This window comes from Erpetoichthys calabaricus, chromosome 3 (genome assembly GCF_900747795.2).
Source record: "Erpetoichthys calabaricus chromosome 3, fErpCal1.3, whole genome shotgun sequence".
Taxonomy (NCBI): domain Eukaryota; kingdom Metazoa; phylum Chordata; class Cladistia; order Polypteriformes; family Polypteridae; genus Erpetoichthys; species Erpetoichthys calabaricus.
The window spans coordinates 92,960,350-92,977,472 of NC_041396.2; the positions used below are offsets into that span (position 1 = coordinate 92,960,350).

General features: G+C 39.9%; 1 protein-coding gene across 2 annotated transcripts in view; it reads left to right on the forward strand.

Moving 5' to 3' along the window:
* elk4 (ETS transcription factor ELK4) overlaps positions 1–17,123 on the forward strand; it is a 90,270-nt gene that overhangs the window by 41,046 nt on the left and 32,101 nt on the right. For both annotated transcript variants that reach the window (XR_007934434.1, XM_028797137.2), the window contains exon 3: positions 10,368–11,078. Coding sequence is in view for 1 of the 2 variants with exons in the window: in XM_028797137.2 (XP_028652970.1) it covers positions 10,368–11,078 (711 nt within the window). In the remaining variant the exon portion in view is untranslated. The remainder of the gene's footprint in view (positions 1–10,367; positions 11,079–17,123) is intronic.

A 17,123-nucleotide genomic window follows, 5' to 3' on the forward strand; every position in this document is an offset into this window, starting at 1 on the left:
AATCAACTGGGCAAACCAACTGAGGAAGCAAGTAAAAAGACCCATTGTCCGTAGAAACCCGCGAAGCAGCGAAAAATCTGCGTTATGTATTTAGATATGCTTACATATAAAATCCGTGAAGTCGTGAATCAGCGAAAAGTGAACCGCGAAGTAGCGAGGGATTACTGTATTCATTTATTTTCAGTTAAGTCATCTGCAGCAAACCTTTATAAATGAGGGTTTCTCCTTTCTGTTTCTTCTTCATTGAGGTTTTCTCTTGGAGAGCTTTTTTCATTTCATTGAAAATTAAAGCAGCAGCTGCCAAAATATGTAGCTTTCTTATTAATTTTTCAACATTGTGTAAAATAACTTTATAAAGTAACATAAAAGGTTTAAATACTGGTTATCCTTTTACACTAAAATATTACTAAAGAGATACAAAAAAAGTAAAATGCATATGTTCTTTTTCTTTAAGGAGATTAAATATTACTGAAGAAAGAAAAAAAAAAACTAAAACAGCTAAATGGGGCTATGCATACGAACTTAAAAGGTTTAAATAAAACAGAAATATATACTTTTATTTTTACTTCCTTAACTTGTGGAGGGTGTATCCTGTAGCAAAGCCCTAACTTTTTTCGTGAAAGCCCGTTTCAGTCAATAAGTCTTAAAAACTGGTGTAAAGATATTGACAATAAGCTACGCAAACCCACCAAGACATGGAATCGTTTAAATCAAGTATCATTACATCTTCCTTTCTTAAAGAGAAGTAAGGTAGTACTTATAAGCTTACATATACATATATATATAGACATACATACATATATGTATATCTATATCTATATATATCTATATCTATCTATCTATATATATATATATATATATATATATATATATATATATATATATCTATATCTAAATCCCCGCGAAGTACTGCTTTTAAATTTTTATTAAGAAGAAAACCTTTTTAAATTGAGGGAAAATATACCAATAACAATTTGTTAAGGATCTGTTTTTTTGTGAAGCAGCCTTAACACAGCTTTTCCGCTGTTTTATAAACGAACGCCGTATAAGGTCTTCCTTTTTCCTTGCTTCGCCAAGGAAGGAGCCTTTTTATTAAATCCAAGGGTTCTTCGCTTTTTTTTTTTTTTCTTTTTTTACGATTGTTATAGTTCTGTTTGTATACCACGTTGTCAGTTCAGCACTCCGGTTGTAATATGACCAAGCCGTACAAGCTTACTGTTTAGAATGCAACGTGTAGTTGTACAGGAGAAAAGCAATCTTGCCTCAAATCAATGGCAACCTTTTGTAGGTCTATGAACTTAATTTAAACTTTAGGTTTATACGGTGCTTTCTTTCCGAAGTACTTGCACTCATGAATATGTCTGTATGCGTCAGTCGCTCAAATCCATGCGCTTCGCACCGGCGAAGTACTGCTTTTGAACTTTTATTATGAAGAAAAGAAAACCTTTTTAAATTGAGGGAAAATATACCAATAACAATTTGTTAAGGATCTGTTTTTTTGTGAAGCTGACTTCACACAGCCTCTCCGCTGTTTTATAAACGAACAACATATAATGTCTTCCTTTTTCGATGCTTCGCCAATGGAAGCAGCCTTTTTATTTAATCCACGGGTCCGCTGTTTTTTTTGTTCATTTATTACGATTGTTATAGTTCTGTTTGTATACCACGTTGTCAGTTCAGCACTCCGGTTGTAATATGACCAAGCCGTGCAAGCACACTCTTGAGAATGCAACGTATAGTTGTACAGGAGAAAAGCAATCTTGCCTGAAATCAATGGCAACCTTTTGTAGGTCTATGAACTTAATTTACCTGCACTCGTGAATATGTCTGTATGCGTCAGTCGCTCAAATCCCCGCGCTTCGCACCGGCGAAGTACTGCTTTTAAATTTTTATTAAGAAGAAAAGAAAACCTTTTTAAATTGAGGGAAAATATACCAATAACAATTTGTTAAGGATCTGTTTTTTTGTGAAGCTGCCTTCACTCGAGTGATCACTTCGAGCTGACTTGCTGGCTAACCATAAGCGTTACCTGGTAGGTAACCACCCATACAATCCGATTGTGAATCAGACTACGAATGCCGTGAATGTAATTTCCCCGATCTACATGCTGTCAAATAAACGAACCACACGCCGTGGCGCAATTTTAGGGGCTTTGCCTCTAGCGCTGACGTCCGAGGTTTGATTCCCATAAGGGAGTGAAGTGAGTGGGTGGTTACCTACCAGGTAACGCTTATTGTTGGCCAGCAAGTCAGCTAACATCAACCATGGTGCCTTCATTTGTGAGAAGCAGATCATAGAATGGTTGAAAATAGTTTACTGTCAAATAATGCAAAGAGTACGCAACATGTGTTTACCCCTTATTCTTGGCTCATCAGGCGTACACACTCACTGCACTCCCTTACGGGAATCGAACCTCGGACGTCAGCGCTAGAGGGGCTTCGCAGCGGTGAAGTATTGCTTTTAAATTTTAATTAAGAAGAAAAGAAAACCTTTTTAAATTAAGTCTTAAAAAGAGGTGTAAAGATATTGACAATAAGCTACGCAAACCCACCAAGACATGCAATCGTTTAAATCAAGGCGCGAGTCGAAAAACACCATCCCATAATATTAGTTAACGATTAACACATTTCTATATGTATTGTAAGCATACAATACAACTGATAATATGTTGCGCTTATTTATCTGATGTACTGACATTTTTGCGCGTTTAACGGCAGAAATCTAACATGGTTTGTGCCCTTCAGAATGAAAACAGTTTGCATTTACATTTTTAATAAAAGGCGAGCTTTTAAGCCTGAGAAATCACCCCGTAAATGCACACGTTTAATTGCACATGTGTTAATATGTATGCTTACACAGTATTAAAAGACACTCAACAATTAACGTCATTTACCTTCGTTCCCGCGTTTGACTCGTGCTGTAAATCTCTTCCTTGTTTTCAGTTCACGTGATTACGTAGGAGGCGTCGTGCTGTAAATCTCTTCCTTGTTTTCAGTTCACGTGATTATGTAGGAGGCGTGATGACGCGATACGTGACTCTGCCTCCTCCATTAGAGTATATGGACAAAAGACAGGTTCCAGTTATGACCATTACACGTAGAATTTCGAAAGGAAACCTGCCTAACTTTTGTAAGTAAGCTGTAAGGAATGAGCCTGCCAAATTTCAGCCTTCTACCTACATGGGAAGTTGGAGAATTAGTGATGAGTGAGTGAGTGAGTGAGTGAGTGAGTCAGTCAGTCAGTCAGTCAGTCAGTCAGTCAGTCAGTGAGGGCTTTGCCTTTTATTTGTATAGATTACGAGAATAAAGTCAATATGTCGACTTTAATCTTGACATAAATGGTGAGAATAAAGTAGAAATGTCGAGAATAAAGTCAACATGTCGACTTTATTCTCGTCATAAATGTCGAGATTAAAGTGGAAATGTTGAGAATAAATTCAACATGTCGTCACACTATTACACAGTACTAGGGAATCCATTCCTGGGCTCCTGGTACACTTATCACAACGCATTAATGTGCTACATATCTTATGACGGGGTTTGAACAAATCTAGTAAATTAAATATTCATTTTAAGATGAAGTTTAGTTTACAAAGTTCTACTTTAATGACAAATTACGAGAATAAAGTTAATATGTCGACTTTAATCTCGACATAAACGGTGAGAATAAAGTAGAAATGTCGAGAATAAAGTCAACATGTTGACTTTATTCTCGTCATAAGTGTCGAGATTAAAGTGGAAATGTCGAGAATAAATTCAACGTGTCGTCACACTATTACACAGTACTAGGGAATCCATTCCTGGACAGAAACTGCTGGAATTCCCGGGTGAACAGGAATGGCCAAGCTTGCATATATAGCGTGTAAAAGTGTAAAAATTGATCATGAAATAACAGAGTTATAGTTGAAAATAATTAAGGTAGCGCCATTGCTGCAGCTTGCACTTCATCAGATAACAGCTTTGAACAGCAACTTGAAATTGCAATGCGTCAGTCTGTTGAATCCGCATTATCTGTGGCAAGAAACTTGCCATCACAGAATGATGACAAGAAACTGGATACATCAGTAAAAGATGAAATGGTGGTGTTTCAGAGCAACGGCAAGCGCTGGCGTTGTTTAGAACAAGTGTATCAGTATCTGATGACTGTGCCGCCTACTTCAGTGGAGGCAGAGCGTGCTTTCTCAGCGGCTGGCGTACTCTGCACGAAGGTGCGCTCTCGCTTGGACGACCTCACACTGGACACGTTGTGCTTTCTACGATCTTATTACCGCAACTAACTAGATACATGTACTTATATGACAGCATGAACTGCTTGTAGATAAGGTTAGTCTTTTATTGGTGTCAACATATAGCAGTAGATTTCTTAAAAATAAGTGCCGGGCGTTCTAAAACCGTTCACATGTGAGATGCCCGTGCACTGTGTCATCCCCGGGAGCCTGTGATTCCTGGGAATGACATACGGGATTCCTGAATTCCCGGGAATGGATAAACCCATCCGGGAATGGATTTCCTACACAGTACCCAAGTACATTACACAGTATTGAAAAAAAAATAAAACAAGTACAACTTGGCTTGCAGTATTATCCAGTAGTATAGAAACAGTATTCACACATTTGAACATAACGGTCCACATCCGACCTTTTACAACCAAAGTATTTACAGACAACAGACACGGCTCCTTTTTTTCGGCAAAAGTTCTACTGTGTCATCATGTTCAACTTTATTGTCTGCTACAGCTTCAGTTCCAGAATGCTCTCTGTCCATTTTCACCGTTCAATACCTACACTAACGCATGTACTCCGTTACATTCGTGTTTAGCGGTGCAACAGTGAAAAAGGTCCCCCCTTAAACAGTTTCCTGCTGCGCCACGTTCTGAGCGTTGTTTAGGTTATTTAAACCGGTGTTGCGGTATAAGAAAATCCATATCATAACAAAAATAAAAAATGTTTTTTGTTATGAACCGGTATACCGCCCAGCATTAACTGACGCCACTGATGAAATCACCGAGCCAACTGCGCTTGAACTGGCTGCACGCAAGCACACAGAGTTAAGCGCTGATGCTGGCAGGCTATAGTGCAGTGGCTCAATCCCAGGGACAGTGAGGCTGCAGGATGTCACGTTTGGGACACAGAATTGCACAGAAACGTAGCGGATTGTAGAGTCAGGAACTTTATTCAAACACTTCAAACAAACATGTCTCTTTAAGAAGTAAAACAAGCTCAGTATGCAGTTAGTTCTCATTTTAAAGAATAGGCAAACATCATAGGGGAGCACAACAGGAGCGGGACCCCCAACAGGAGCAGAGGATGTCTGGGGGAGGAGAGAGGAACAAAGCAATCAGCCAAAATGCACGAGAAGCATATCACGCGACAGAGCAGCCGCAAGTAAGCCCAGCAAGTAAGGGAGCAATGTGAAAGTAGTCTATCAGCATTTTTTAAGAGGTTTTTTTTGATGACTGTCCCTGTCTTCTAGGGGTGCGTTCAGCCCCCCTGCTCACAAGGGGCTGGCAGTGGTCATGAGCTGGCTGCTCAATGAATGTACGGCACTGACCGGTTGTGGCAGTTTAAGGGTTCAGAGGAACAAAACGGAAAACACAAAAACACTCAGCTGAAGGTGCACCACAGTCAATCAGCAGGAAGGAGAAATGAATAACGCTGTAGCGGTCCAGTGCCGCTAAGATTCACACTGTCGAGAAGATGGTGATTTATTTTTATGGTGGAGATTCCAGGGACTCCTCTAGCCTTGGCCCTACCTGCACGCACTTACAAACAGAGACAAAAACAAAGCAAACCGGTAATCAAACAGCAAATAAAGAATGTAATGAAAACAAATGAAAACAATGATACCACCCCTGTTCCCCATATGGCGATTACACATTAAATCCAACAAAGCACAAAGAAAACACACACAGTAAATCATGAAAAATGTTCATGAATAACGGCAACGGATGAAATGTAATGATGAAAATAGATAGTCCAGAGATCCGTACGTTGAATGGGAATGTAAAGATAGTCCTACCGCTAGTGTGGAAGATGAATGTTCTCTTGGTTCCCTTGTACTAATCCATGTCTGAGAAGTTAAGCAGAAGTAAGCTTTACGAAATCATACATTATGTAAAAGCATGCTTTGATGAGCAAACAGAAAAATATTTGTCCAAGGGACTCAAGGTCTAAGCATTCCTCACATGAGTCTGCCTTATCCCGTTTCCTCTTATCATGAAAAGCCTGCGCCTGCCTACTTTATTATTTTTCTCTTTGCAGCTGCAAGCCACCAATATCTTTGCTGCAAAGCTTAAAAACTTCAGTCAAGGACACGGTGTACTTTGAGAGGGCTAAGCAGATCATTGTTTTAGAAATGAAGCTGCTTAAAACTTCACCCTTGAGAGATGACTGTTGCATTCCATAATGATATTAAATCACGCGTTCTAGGGATATAAAACTTTGCCCCACCCAACAGACAGGGTTCAGAAGAGCCCTGACGCTATCAAGTAATATTGATTGCCTGCTTTCTGAAATTCTGCTCACTGTGACTCTGAAGAATAAAAGCTGCTATACAGTAATCCCTCCTCCATCACGGGGGTTGCGTTCCAGAGCCACCCGCGAAATAAGAAAATCCGCGAAGTAGAAACCATATGTTTATATAGTTATTTTTATATTGTCATGCTTGGGTCACAGATTTGCGCATAAACACAGGAGGTTATAGAGAGACAGGAACGTTATTCAAACACTGCAAACAAACATTTGTCTCTTTTTCAAAAGTTTAAACTGTGCTTCATGACAAGACAGAGATGACAGTTCCGTCTCACAATTAAAAGAATGCAAACATATCTTCCTCTTCAAAGGAGTGCGTGTCAGGAGCACAGGCTGTCACAGAGATAGAGAGAAAAGCAAACAAATCAATAGGGCTGCTTTTAAGTATGCGAAGCACCGCAGCACAAAGCTGTTGAAGGCGGCAGCTCACACCCCCTCCGTCAGGAGCAGACAAAGAGAGAGAGAGAGACAGAGTTTGTTTTTCAATCAAAAATCAATACGTGCCCTTCGAGCTTTTAAGTATGCGAAGCACTGTGCAGCATGTCGTTTCAGGAAGCAGCTGCACAAAAGATAGCAACGTGAAGATAATCTTTCAGCATTTTTAGACGAGCGTCCGTATCGTCTAGGTGTGCGAACAGCCCCCCTGCTCAATCCCCCTACATCAGGATCAGAGAAAGTCAGCGCAAGAGAAAGAGAAAAGTAAACTGGGTAGCTTCTCAGCCATCTGCCAATAGCGTCCCTTGTATGAAATCAACTGGGCAAACCAACTGAGGAAGCATGTACCAGATATTAAAAGACCCATTGTCCGCAGAAACCCGTGAAGCAGCGAAAAATCCGCGATATATATTTAAATATGCTTACATTTAAAATCCGCGATGGAGTGAAGCCGCGAAAGGCGAAGCACGATATAGTGAGGGATTACTGTATAACCACACCTGCTGTCTTGTCTGAGTCTCGTCCACACTAGTTCCTGAAATGGTGAAGAAGGGTTCAGGAGCGCTGCCTTTCTTTGCAGGATGGCCATGAATCCACTTACAGTCCTCATGTACACAGGCAGACGGCAGACAATTCAGACGCCAATCACAAAATGATCCAGGACAAAACAAATAAGCACAGGTAAACCCAACAGAAGGCAGACAGACAGGAACTTGAAACACAAATTACAAAAACTTTTTTTTTGCTTTTGGTCAACCACCCCCTTTTTAAAAGCCGCGCTGACATCCTTTGACCGCCAACAGCCCCAGCACCCTCAGCAGAAGACCAATTGGAGCCACTACAGGGACTGCTGGGATTTGCAGTTTCAAATTCTATTGGCTACTTTCACCATCCCAAGCTGCATTTTCCTCTACAGTTGCTTCCTGTTCTCACTACAGTACAGTATTGCCACGAAAAAAGTCATAAAAATTGTGGAGGATATTTGTGGTTTCCGCTAACAATTATTAGATAGGTTCTAAGGAAAAATCCATGAATGACTGTGGCCGCGAACTCTGAACCGCGACTTCGCGGGGGTTTACTGTACAACTAAAATTCAACAAATGGACAAAATTGGAACATTAGAAAATTATAGCAGTTGGCTTAAAGTTTAATACTAGTTTAATTTAGCCTGTAGATGCTGCTGTAGAGACAGGTTCTATACCATCAGCAGCAGCACTTGAATCTCTGTTCCATAGCAATGAATGTAGGAACCTACTGTATGTGTGTCTCTCTTGGCAACATTCAAGTTCTTTAGCTACATCCATTTGACGTGGTTAAAAGAAAAGCGGTCCAAAACCTTGATGGAATTCTGAATGTAAGTAAAATGGTAAACTAATGCCGGTGTCATGCTGTATACAACTTTGACTGTAACTCTTAATGACTTCCTTGAGAAGGTCAGATTACAAAACCAGGAATCACAGAAGATGAAGGTATACTCAACACCCTCATGACTTTTCCGCTCAGTGTTTAAATACCCTACCTACCCCTCAAGAGTATCTCAAGGTCAGTACATTTTGGTAGCCGGTAAACATGGAACACACTGGAATAAAGAAAAAATGTCAAAACACATTTGTTTCTGGCTGCAAAGTTCTATGAGCCATTATTTTATTTGTGTGGTATACAACAGCATTTTTCTTTGCCTTCTTAAAGCTGCCATTGCTCTTCTCTGTTCTTCTTCATGTCGATTTAATTGGGCTGAGCATTGAATGCATTGTAACCTCCAGTTGAGCATTCACTGGTTGTCAGCTCTTGCACATGCAGAAGCCCATTACTATGACTTATGCCAAAATCAGACTTGTTTGTTAATGAGACTAGTCATTGAGTAGTATGACAAACTTTCTCAGAATGCCACCCAACATGACTAGAGGTCACAGGCTTGTGCCACAACTGTCTGCGACTGGCTAAGATTATGTAAATGAAAGCTATGACTGAAAATCTCTGGAATAGTTTTGTAGTGTAATGGAACTTAAACCAAAACCAACAGTAGGGTATAGTGGATACTTTTTATAGCCTTTTGTAATAATTTAAAAATTAGTTCAGTTTCTGATGCTGCTTATAATAAGATAGATAGATAGATACTTTATTAATCCCAAGGGTAAATTCACATACTCCAGCAGCAGCATATTGATAAAAAACAATATTAAATTAAAGAGTGATAAAAATGCAGGTATAACAGACAACAACTTTGCATAATGTTAATATTTATCCCCCCGAGTGGAATTGAAGAGTCGCATAGTGTGGGGAAGGAACGATCTCCTCAGTCTGTCAGTGGAGCAGGACAGTGACAGCAGTCTGTCGCTGAAGCTGCTCCTCTGTCTGGAGATGATAGTGTTTAGTGGATGCAGTGGATTCTCCATGATTGACAGGAGCCTGCTCAGTGCCCGTTGCTCTGCCATGGATGTCCAACTGTCCAGCTCCATGCCTACAATAGAGCCTGCCTTCCTTACCAGTTTGTCCAGGCGTGAGGCGTCCCTCTTCTTCATGCTGCCTTCCCAGCACACCACCGTGTAGAAGAGGGCGCTCGTCACAACCGTCTGATAGAACATTTGCAGCATCTTATTGCAGATGTTGAAAGACGTCAGCCTTCTAAGGAAGTATAGTCGGCTCTGTCCTCTCTTGCACAGAGCATCAGTATTGGCAGTCCAGTCCAATTTATCATCCAGCTGCACTCCCAGGTATTTATAGGTCTGTACCCTCTGCACCCAGTCACCTCTGATGATCACGGGGTTCATGAGGGGCCTGGTCCTCCTAAAATCTACCACCAGCTTCTTGGTTTTGCTGGTGTTCAGGTGTAGGTGGTTTGAGTCGCACCATTTAACAAAGTCCTTGATTAGGTTCCTATACTCCTCCTCCTGCCCACTCCTGATGCAGCCCACGATAGCAGTGTCGTCAGTGAACTTTTGCACTGATGTATATAGGCTGAACAGGATCGGAGAAAGCACAGTCCCCTGCGGCGCTCCTATGTTGCTGACCACAATGTCAGACCTGCAGTTCCCGAGACGCACCAAACAGACACCAGCTGGAACATTCCTAAATAAAAGAATCTGATACAGTTCAATACTTCTCCTTCAGTTTGATTCTATTTGGAAGTTTATACATGAACAGGACCTTGCTTTGTTCAGATTAAAGATGGTGACATTTTGCACAGCGGAAGACATTTTCAATGGGTTATTTGCCATAAATTTTACTGCAGACAGTTCTTAACTTTATTTTGCTTCATTATTTAGTAATTGGACTTTTGGCCCAAAGTTACAAAAGGACCCATCTAGTTTTCTGTTACCACTGGGTTTGTTTGCTAAAATTTCTCATTGCAATAAAGATAAAGTTACTGATCAATTATAACATTTTTGTTTTATAATTTCAGAATATAATCAAGAAGGTGAATGGAAAGAAGTTTGTGTACCGTTTTGTGTCTTATCCAGACATCCTGAATCGGGACCCACTTACCGTGATCAGATCTGACCTTCCTGTTAGCAGTGCTGTCAGAGCAGAATCTTCATCTTGTGAAAAAGATGAAACTCCCAAGGACAAGGAAAACAGAAGTAAGGGAGAGAAGGCAGGAAGTCAGGGGTCCAGCAAAGCCTCCAGTCGAAATGACTATATCCATTCTGGACTTTACACATCATTTACTCTGAACTCCCTTCAGGCCAACACACAGCTGTTCAGATCTATCAAAGTAGAAAACCCAGCAGGGAAACTGGCTGAGAAAAAGATGACACAGGAAACCCCTCAGTCTGTCATTAAGTTTGGGTCAACCCCTTCTAAAAAGCCTCCCACCCAAAGTCCAGTGGAGGGTGTTTCCAAAGCAACCCCTCCTGTCTTGCTTGCCCCTGTTTTGATTGGACAGAACTTATATGTGGACCCGACAGACAGCAAGGACGGCAAATCTAAAGAAAATAGTGTTAATCCAGTGGGAGTTTCCCCTTCTGGGCAAGATGCAGCATTTTCTATTGGTTCTCCATCAGTCCCTTCACGTTCGCCTTCCCCAAGTTTAGCTCCAGACTCTGCACATGAGCTTGTGATCGACACAGACATAGAATCTACATCTTCTCAACCACCAAATTTGAGGCTACAGGTAAACAATATTGATTTCATTGATAAATTTATAGACTTTTTCTAAATTGGCCCTAGTTGTGTGCTTGGTGTGTGGGTGTGTTTGTGTGTGTCCTGCGGTGGGTTGGCACCCTGCCCGGGATTGGTTCCTGCCTTGTGCCCTTTGTTGGCTGGGATTGGCTCCAGCAGACCCCCGTGACCCTGTGTTCGGATTCAGTGGGTTGGACAATGGATGGATGGATGGATTTATAGACTTTAAGCTTTAATAAATCATTAAAGTAGATGAGCTATTCACAATTCAGAGGAGTTCGGTGTCTAGATTTACTATGTTAAAAGTGAGTAAGTACTTGTGTTCTCGTCAACCAAGCAAGTATAGAAAGTCTAAAAATTGATTTTGATTTTTAAAATACTGAAAAGGGAAGTTTTTAGTTGAGTATTTGTTTCTGAATGAGCACCTTCTATTTTCAGTGTTAATGTTATTAAAAGAAAATGTAATGTTATTTTCTCATTCATAAATATAATGCTATTTTCTAATCCAGCCTCTGTGTAGTGGTTGCAGTTAGCGTCCCACATTGTTATCCATTCTTTAGAAATATTAGAAAAATTGTAACAAGAACAGGCCTTTTAGCCCAACAAAGCTCACCAGTACTATACACCTAATTTCTCCAAAATCACATCAAGTCAAGTTTTGAAAGTCCTTAAAGTCCTACTCTCTGTCACAGTACTTGATCATTTATTCCATGTGTATATGGTTCTCTGTGTAAAGAAAAATTTTCCAACATTTGTGCTGAGCTTCCCCTAAAGTGGTTAGTTTCCAACTGTGTCCACATGTTTTTGTTGAAAACACACAGACACAGTTCTTAGCCAGTATAATATAAATAAGCAATGGTTATATTAAAGTGTGATCAGAAACTCTGGGAGTAACTCTTGTAATGGGAATAGTAATTACAACCACATTCCTGTATTGCAGGAGAAAAGCTGAACCATCAGATGTAGAAGTGACAGGTACTCTTGCAGTGTTACTGTTTCCTGTGACAAGTCCCCACCAATAGCAGGTGCTATGAGCTGCTATGCTGCAATATTGTTTCTAGAGCCCCAGCAGTAGTTAGTTACTCTTTGGACACCAGTCCAAAAACAGGGTAGCTGGAGAATCATGCCAGGAGTTTGCCATACTGTTAGGTGGTAACAGGGAGAACTATTACTTTATATGTGCCTTCCTTTTCTCCATGCAGATGAACAGATCCATTTCACAAACGACTAGGGTCCAGCATTGCAGGGACACTTGGGACCACTAAGGAAAGCTTTGACAGGACTGTTTCAGGAGTTCTGTAACCTATTCTTGATCTTGAACTAGGACATTGAACCTAGGCTTTCCATTTATGTTCAAGAACAGAACTTAAAATGCTCCCCTGGCTGTAGGCCAAAGGGCAGAACATATAAGCTGAAGATCTTTCTATGATACAACTGTAACAGCAGTAGGCACTTCACATGGTAGATGGGTACATAAGTGGCTTTAAAAGATAAGTTTGGTATTTTTCAAGTCAAAGTTTTTTCTTTACAAACATGATATTTATGCAAAATTGTGGTCCGATGTCCAGTGATTTCTGTAATTTTCAAAAATATCTTTCCCACACTGGTGCTTTACAATGGAGGCAATGGTGTATGAATGCATCCTCTTTGAGTTTTGATTAAAAAAAAGCATGCCCTCTGTGTTACTAACGGATGTTTGTGACAAGAAAATGGATTTGGAAGTAATCATTTTCCAGGTACAGTTTTCCTTGAGGTAAGGATACGTTTTTTATTCACACAAAAACCATGGAAGTAAATCAAAACAAAACCAACCATGTGGCACAAACAGTGTACTGTTATTTGGTCCGATTTGGAGGAAGCCACTTCATGGGTAGGAGAAAAGTTATCGGTTAACTACAAGTGCTGAGGTAGCGCGCAGTGCTAGTTTTCTTTAAAATGGCTGAATCTCATAATATTGGTGTTTTTGTGTTCAAAAGATACGTGTATAAGCTGTTTTACAATGTGTGTGCGATTGCAAGTTGCCAATTGATACTTGACAACTGTCTTTGATTGAAAAATGGGCATATGCTGTAATTTTTATGGCTTTTCTTTTCTGGCTATAGTCGTGCCCTATTAACTCCATTATAAAATGCCAGTGTGGGCAAGATATTTTTTTTTAATTTTTAGAAATCACTAGTCTTTTAAACAAAATTTTCGAAAACTTGAAAAATACCAAACTTATCCTATAAGTAGATAGATAGATAGATAGATAGATAGATAGATAGATAGATAGATAGATAGATAGATAGATAGATAGATAGATACTTTATTAATCCCGATGGGAAATTCACAAGTATGTCATTCTTTTGTTATTCATGCTATATTATTTCTGCATAAACTTTGCCCTCCTATTTATCATTTATTTTTGTAATAATTTCTACTCTTTTTTCTATAGTATTGCCTTCCTTAGTCTAGTTTTGTGTTGAGGCTCCACTTGATAAAATGTCTACAGGCCACACCATATATATAAATTGCAGATGCAACATGTAAATTGTTACATTATATTTAGCAATAGAGAACTCAAATATTATATTTATTTGCTCTAGCAAAGTGAAGTTGCATCCTGCATTTCGTTGCAATTTAAAACTTGATTTGAATTAATCTTTATTTAACAGCACTTGTATCAGGTGGTCAACCTACACTGCCTGGCCAAAAAAAATAGTCGCCACCTGGATTTAACTAAGCAAATAGGTATGAGCCTCCTATTGGATAATTACTGCATGGGCGATTATCTTTCAGCTGGCAACAAGTTATTTAACCCCAACTGGTGCAATGAGTTGCTTCTCATTTCTTGAACAACCATGTCGAAAGACACATCTCGTGGTCGTGGAAAAGATGTTAGTCTGTTTGAGAAGGGTCAAATCATTGGCATGCATCAAGCAGAGAAAATATCTAAGGAGATTGCAGAAACTACTAAAATTGGGTTAAGAACTGTCCAACGCATTATTAAAAACTGGAAGGATAGTGGGGACCCATCGTCTTCGAGGAAGAAATGTGGGCAGAAAAAAATTCTGAATGATCATGATCGGTGTTCACTTAAACGTTTGGTGAAATCAGATTGAAGAAAAATAACAGTAGAACTCAGGTCTATGTTTAATAGTGAAAATAAGAGCATTTCCACACTCACAATGCGAAGGGAACTCAAGGGATTAAGACTGAACAGCTGTGTAGCCGTAAGAAAACCACTAATCAGTGAGGCAAACCGGAAAAAAAGGCTTCAGTTTGCTAGGGAGCATAAAGATTGGACTCTGGAGCAATGGAAGAAGGTCATGTGGTCTGATGAGTCCAGATTTACCCTGTTTCAGAGTTGAGAATCTTTGTGATGTGCTGGAGAAGGCTTTGCGCAGCAGTCAGACTCTGCCATCATCAATTCAAGATCTTGGTGAAAAATTAATGCAACACTGGATGGAACTAAATCTTGTGACATTGCAGAAGCTTATCGAAACAATGCCACAGCGAATGCATGCCGTAATCAAAGCTAAAGGCGGTCCAGCGAAATATTAGAGTGTGTGACCTTTTTTTTTTGGTGCCGACTTTTTTTTTGGCCAGGCAGTGTATTTTGACAGCCTTGAAACTGAAAGTGCTGTTGGGTATCAGTGCCTTCAAACATTTGCATGCTATTAGTCAGGAATGCAAGACTATATTTGATCAGTCAAAGACAACAACTAGTTGTCAGCAAAATGATTACACCGTGTCAAAAGAAGTCAGTGCTTTGTACTGCTGTTTACTTCGTAAGTGGTAATTCTGTGGACAACCATGAGGCATTCATGAGCCATCTCTGAACCTACATATGGCCAAAGGAGGATGTTTTTCAATAAAATTAACAAGAACCAGAAGGGTATCAGGTATTAGAAAAGTGGAAGGTACCAAAAGAAAAAACATGACAAAGACACAAACTGCCTCCCTGTCCATATCTTTTAGCTTAGTTCACCCTGACTTCTCTTCCTCCCAGCAGGTGATTATTTGTCATGCCTTTCCTCCTGATTCCACACTAATTGGAGATCTATTTGAAAGAGGATTTTATCTTTTGACTCAAGATGACTTCTGCGTTGGTTTACCCAATTACTTCTATGGTCAGGACTGGCGTTTGGAACTCCTAGTAGTATCCGTTCTTAACTCTGTCTAGCAGCCCAAAGTGTCATTGCAGTCCTCATTCCCAGGATCAGTTCAAAGAACCAGGCCTGCCCAGTGTCACCCATCCATAACATTTGATTGAGGGGCTCCCTGCTGCTCCTGCGGGACTGAGAATGAACATACACCACTCTGTCTGTCTCACACTGAATATCCTCAGCACTGAAGGCAGCATCCTATGTAATAAAGGGATCTACCAGCCCTTAAGGTGTTGGATTGATTGATTGTCTTCAGTCATCCTGGAGGTACGAATCCTGCTTCCTCCATACTAGGGCTATTGGATACAATGTTTAAAAAAAACAGAAACAACTGAGATTCATGTGTATAAGAACTGTGGTTTGCCTTCCCTCACACTAATTTTGGCATTGTGTTCATCCTTACATGCTATGGAGCAGTACAGTATTGTGCATATCCTTTTTGCACATCACTTTCAGGATATAATCTGCCTATGCCTGTTCATATTTAGGTTAGCTTATATTGTCAATGGAGAACCTTCTGCTTCTTAAACACACACATCCACCTGAAGCTAAGCATGTTTGGGCCCGGTCAGTACTTGGGATAGGTATGAGGTGCTGATGAGACCAGCAGGAGGTGCTTACCCTGTGGTCTGTGTGTGGAACCCAGCAACCCAGTGCATTGATGGGGACACTGTGCTGAAAATGTGGCACTGTTATTTGAATGAGATGTAAAACCGAGATCCTGACTCTCTGTGGTCATTAAAGATCCCTGGGCATCTTTCGAAAAGAGTAGGGTCTATCCCGATGTCTTACCTAAATTGCTCATCATGGCCTCATCCATTCTGACCCCCTAAACATCCCCTGTCTCTAAACACACAGCTAATGTGTGTTGACTGTACCTGTACTTATGCAGTAATGGCTGTTGCTGCTGCATCATCCAGGTAGGTGCTACATATTGATAGTGGTGTCTATGTAAAGTGTCTTGAGTAGTGAGAAAAGCGTTATATAAATTTAATTAATGGTTATGATTACTATTACTTTGAAGTGACCAATAATATTGTTTATACCAGCCTCATATTATATTACACATCGTTGATCAAGTCCCTTGTGTAAAAGTCAAAAACTGCACTGCCACTCTTTCTGCTATACATGGGCAGTGTATTTGTTCTGCAGCAAAACTCACTTTCAGACAGCAAAGCTCATTGTCTGCTTTGGTTGAATATTAAAAAAATATTTCAGTCAGTCTCAATGAAGTGTGGTATTTATGTAAGTCACTGAAGATAGCATTTTATTAAAGAGTGGATTTGTTGAGTCTAGAAAAACAGCATAATATGCTGAATGTTTAAAGATAGTGGAGATATACAAATACTTTACTACAAGTGTTTTGCACACTTTCTTTCTTTCTTTCTTTCTTTCTTTCTTTCTTTCTTTCTTTCTTTCTTTCTTTCTTTCTTTCTTTCTAATTGTACAGTGCATCCGGAAAGTATTCACAGCGCATCACTTTTTCCACATTTTGTTATGTTACAGCCTTATTCCAAAATGGATTAAATTCATTTTTTTCCTCAGAATTCTACACACAACACCCCATAATGACAACGTGAAAAAAGTTTACTTGAGGTTTTTGCAAATTTATTAAAATTAAAAAAATTGAGAAAGCACATGTACATAAGTATTCACAGCCTTTGCCATGAAGCTCAAAATTGAGCTCAGGTGCATCCTGTTTCCCCTGATCATCCTTAAGATGTTTCTGCAGCTTAATTGGAGTCCACCTGTGGTAAATTCAGTTGACTGGACATGATTTGGAAAGGCACACACCTGTCTATATAAGCTCCCACAGTTGACAGTTTATGTCAGAGCACAAACCAAGCATGAAGTCAAAGGAATTGCCTGTAGACCTCCAAGACAGGATT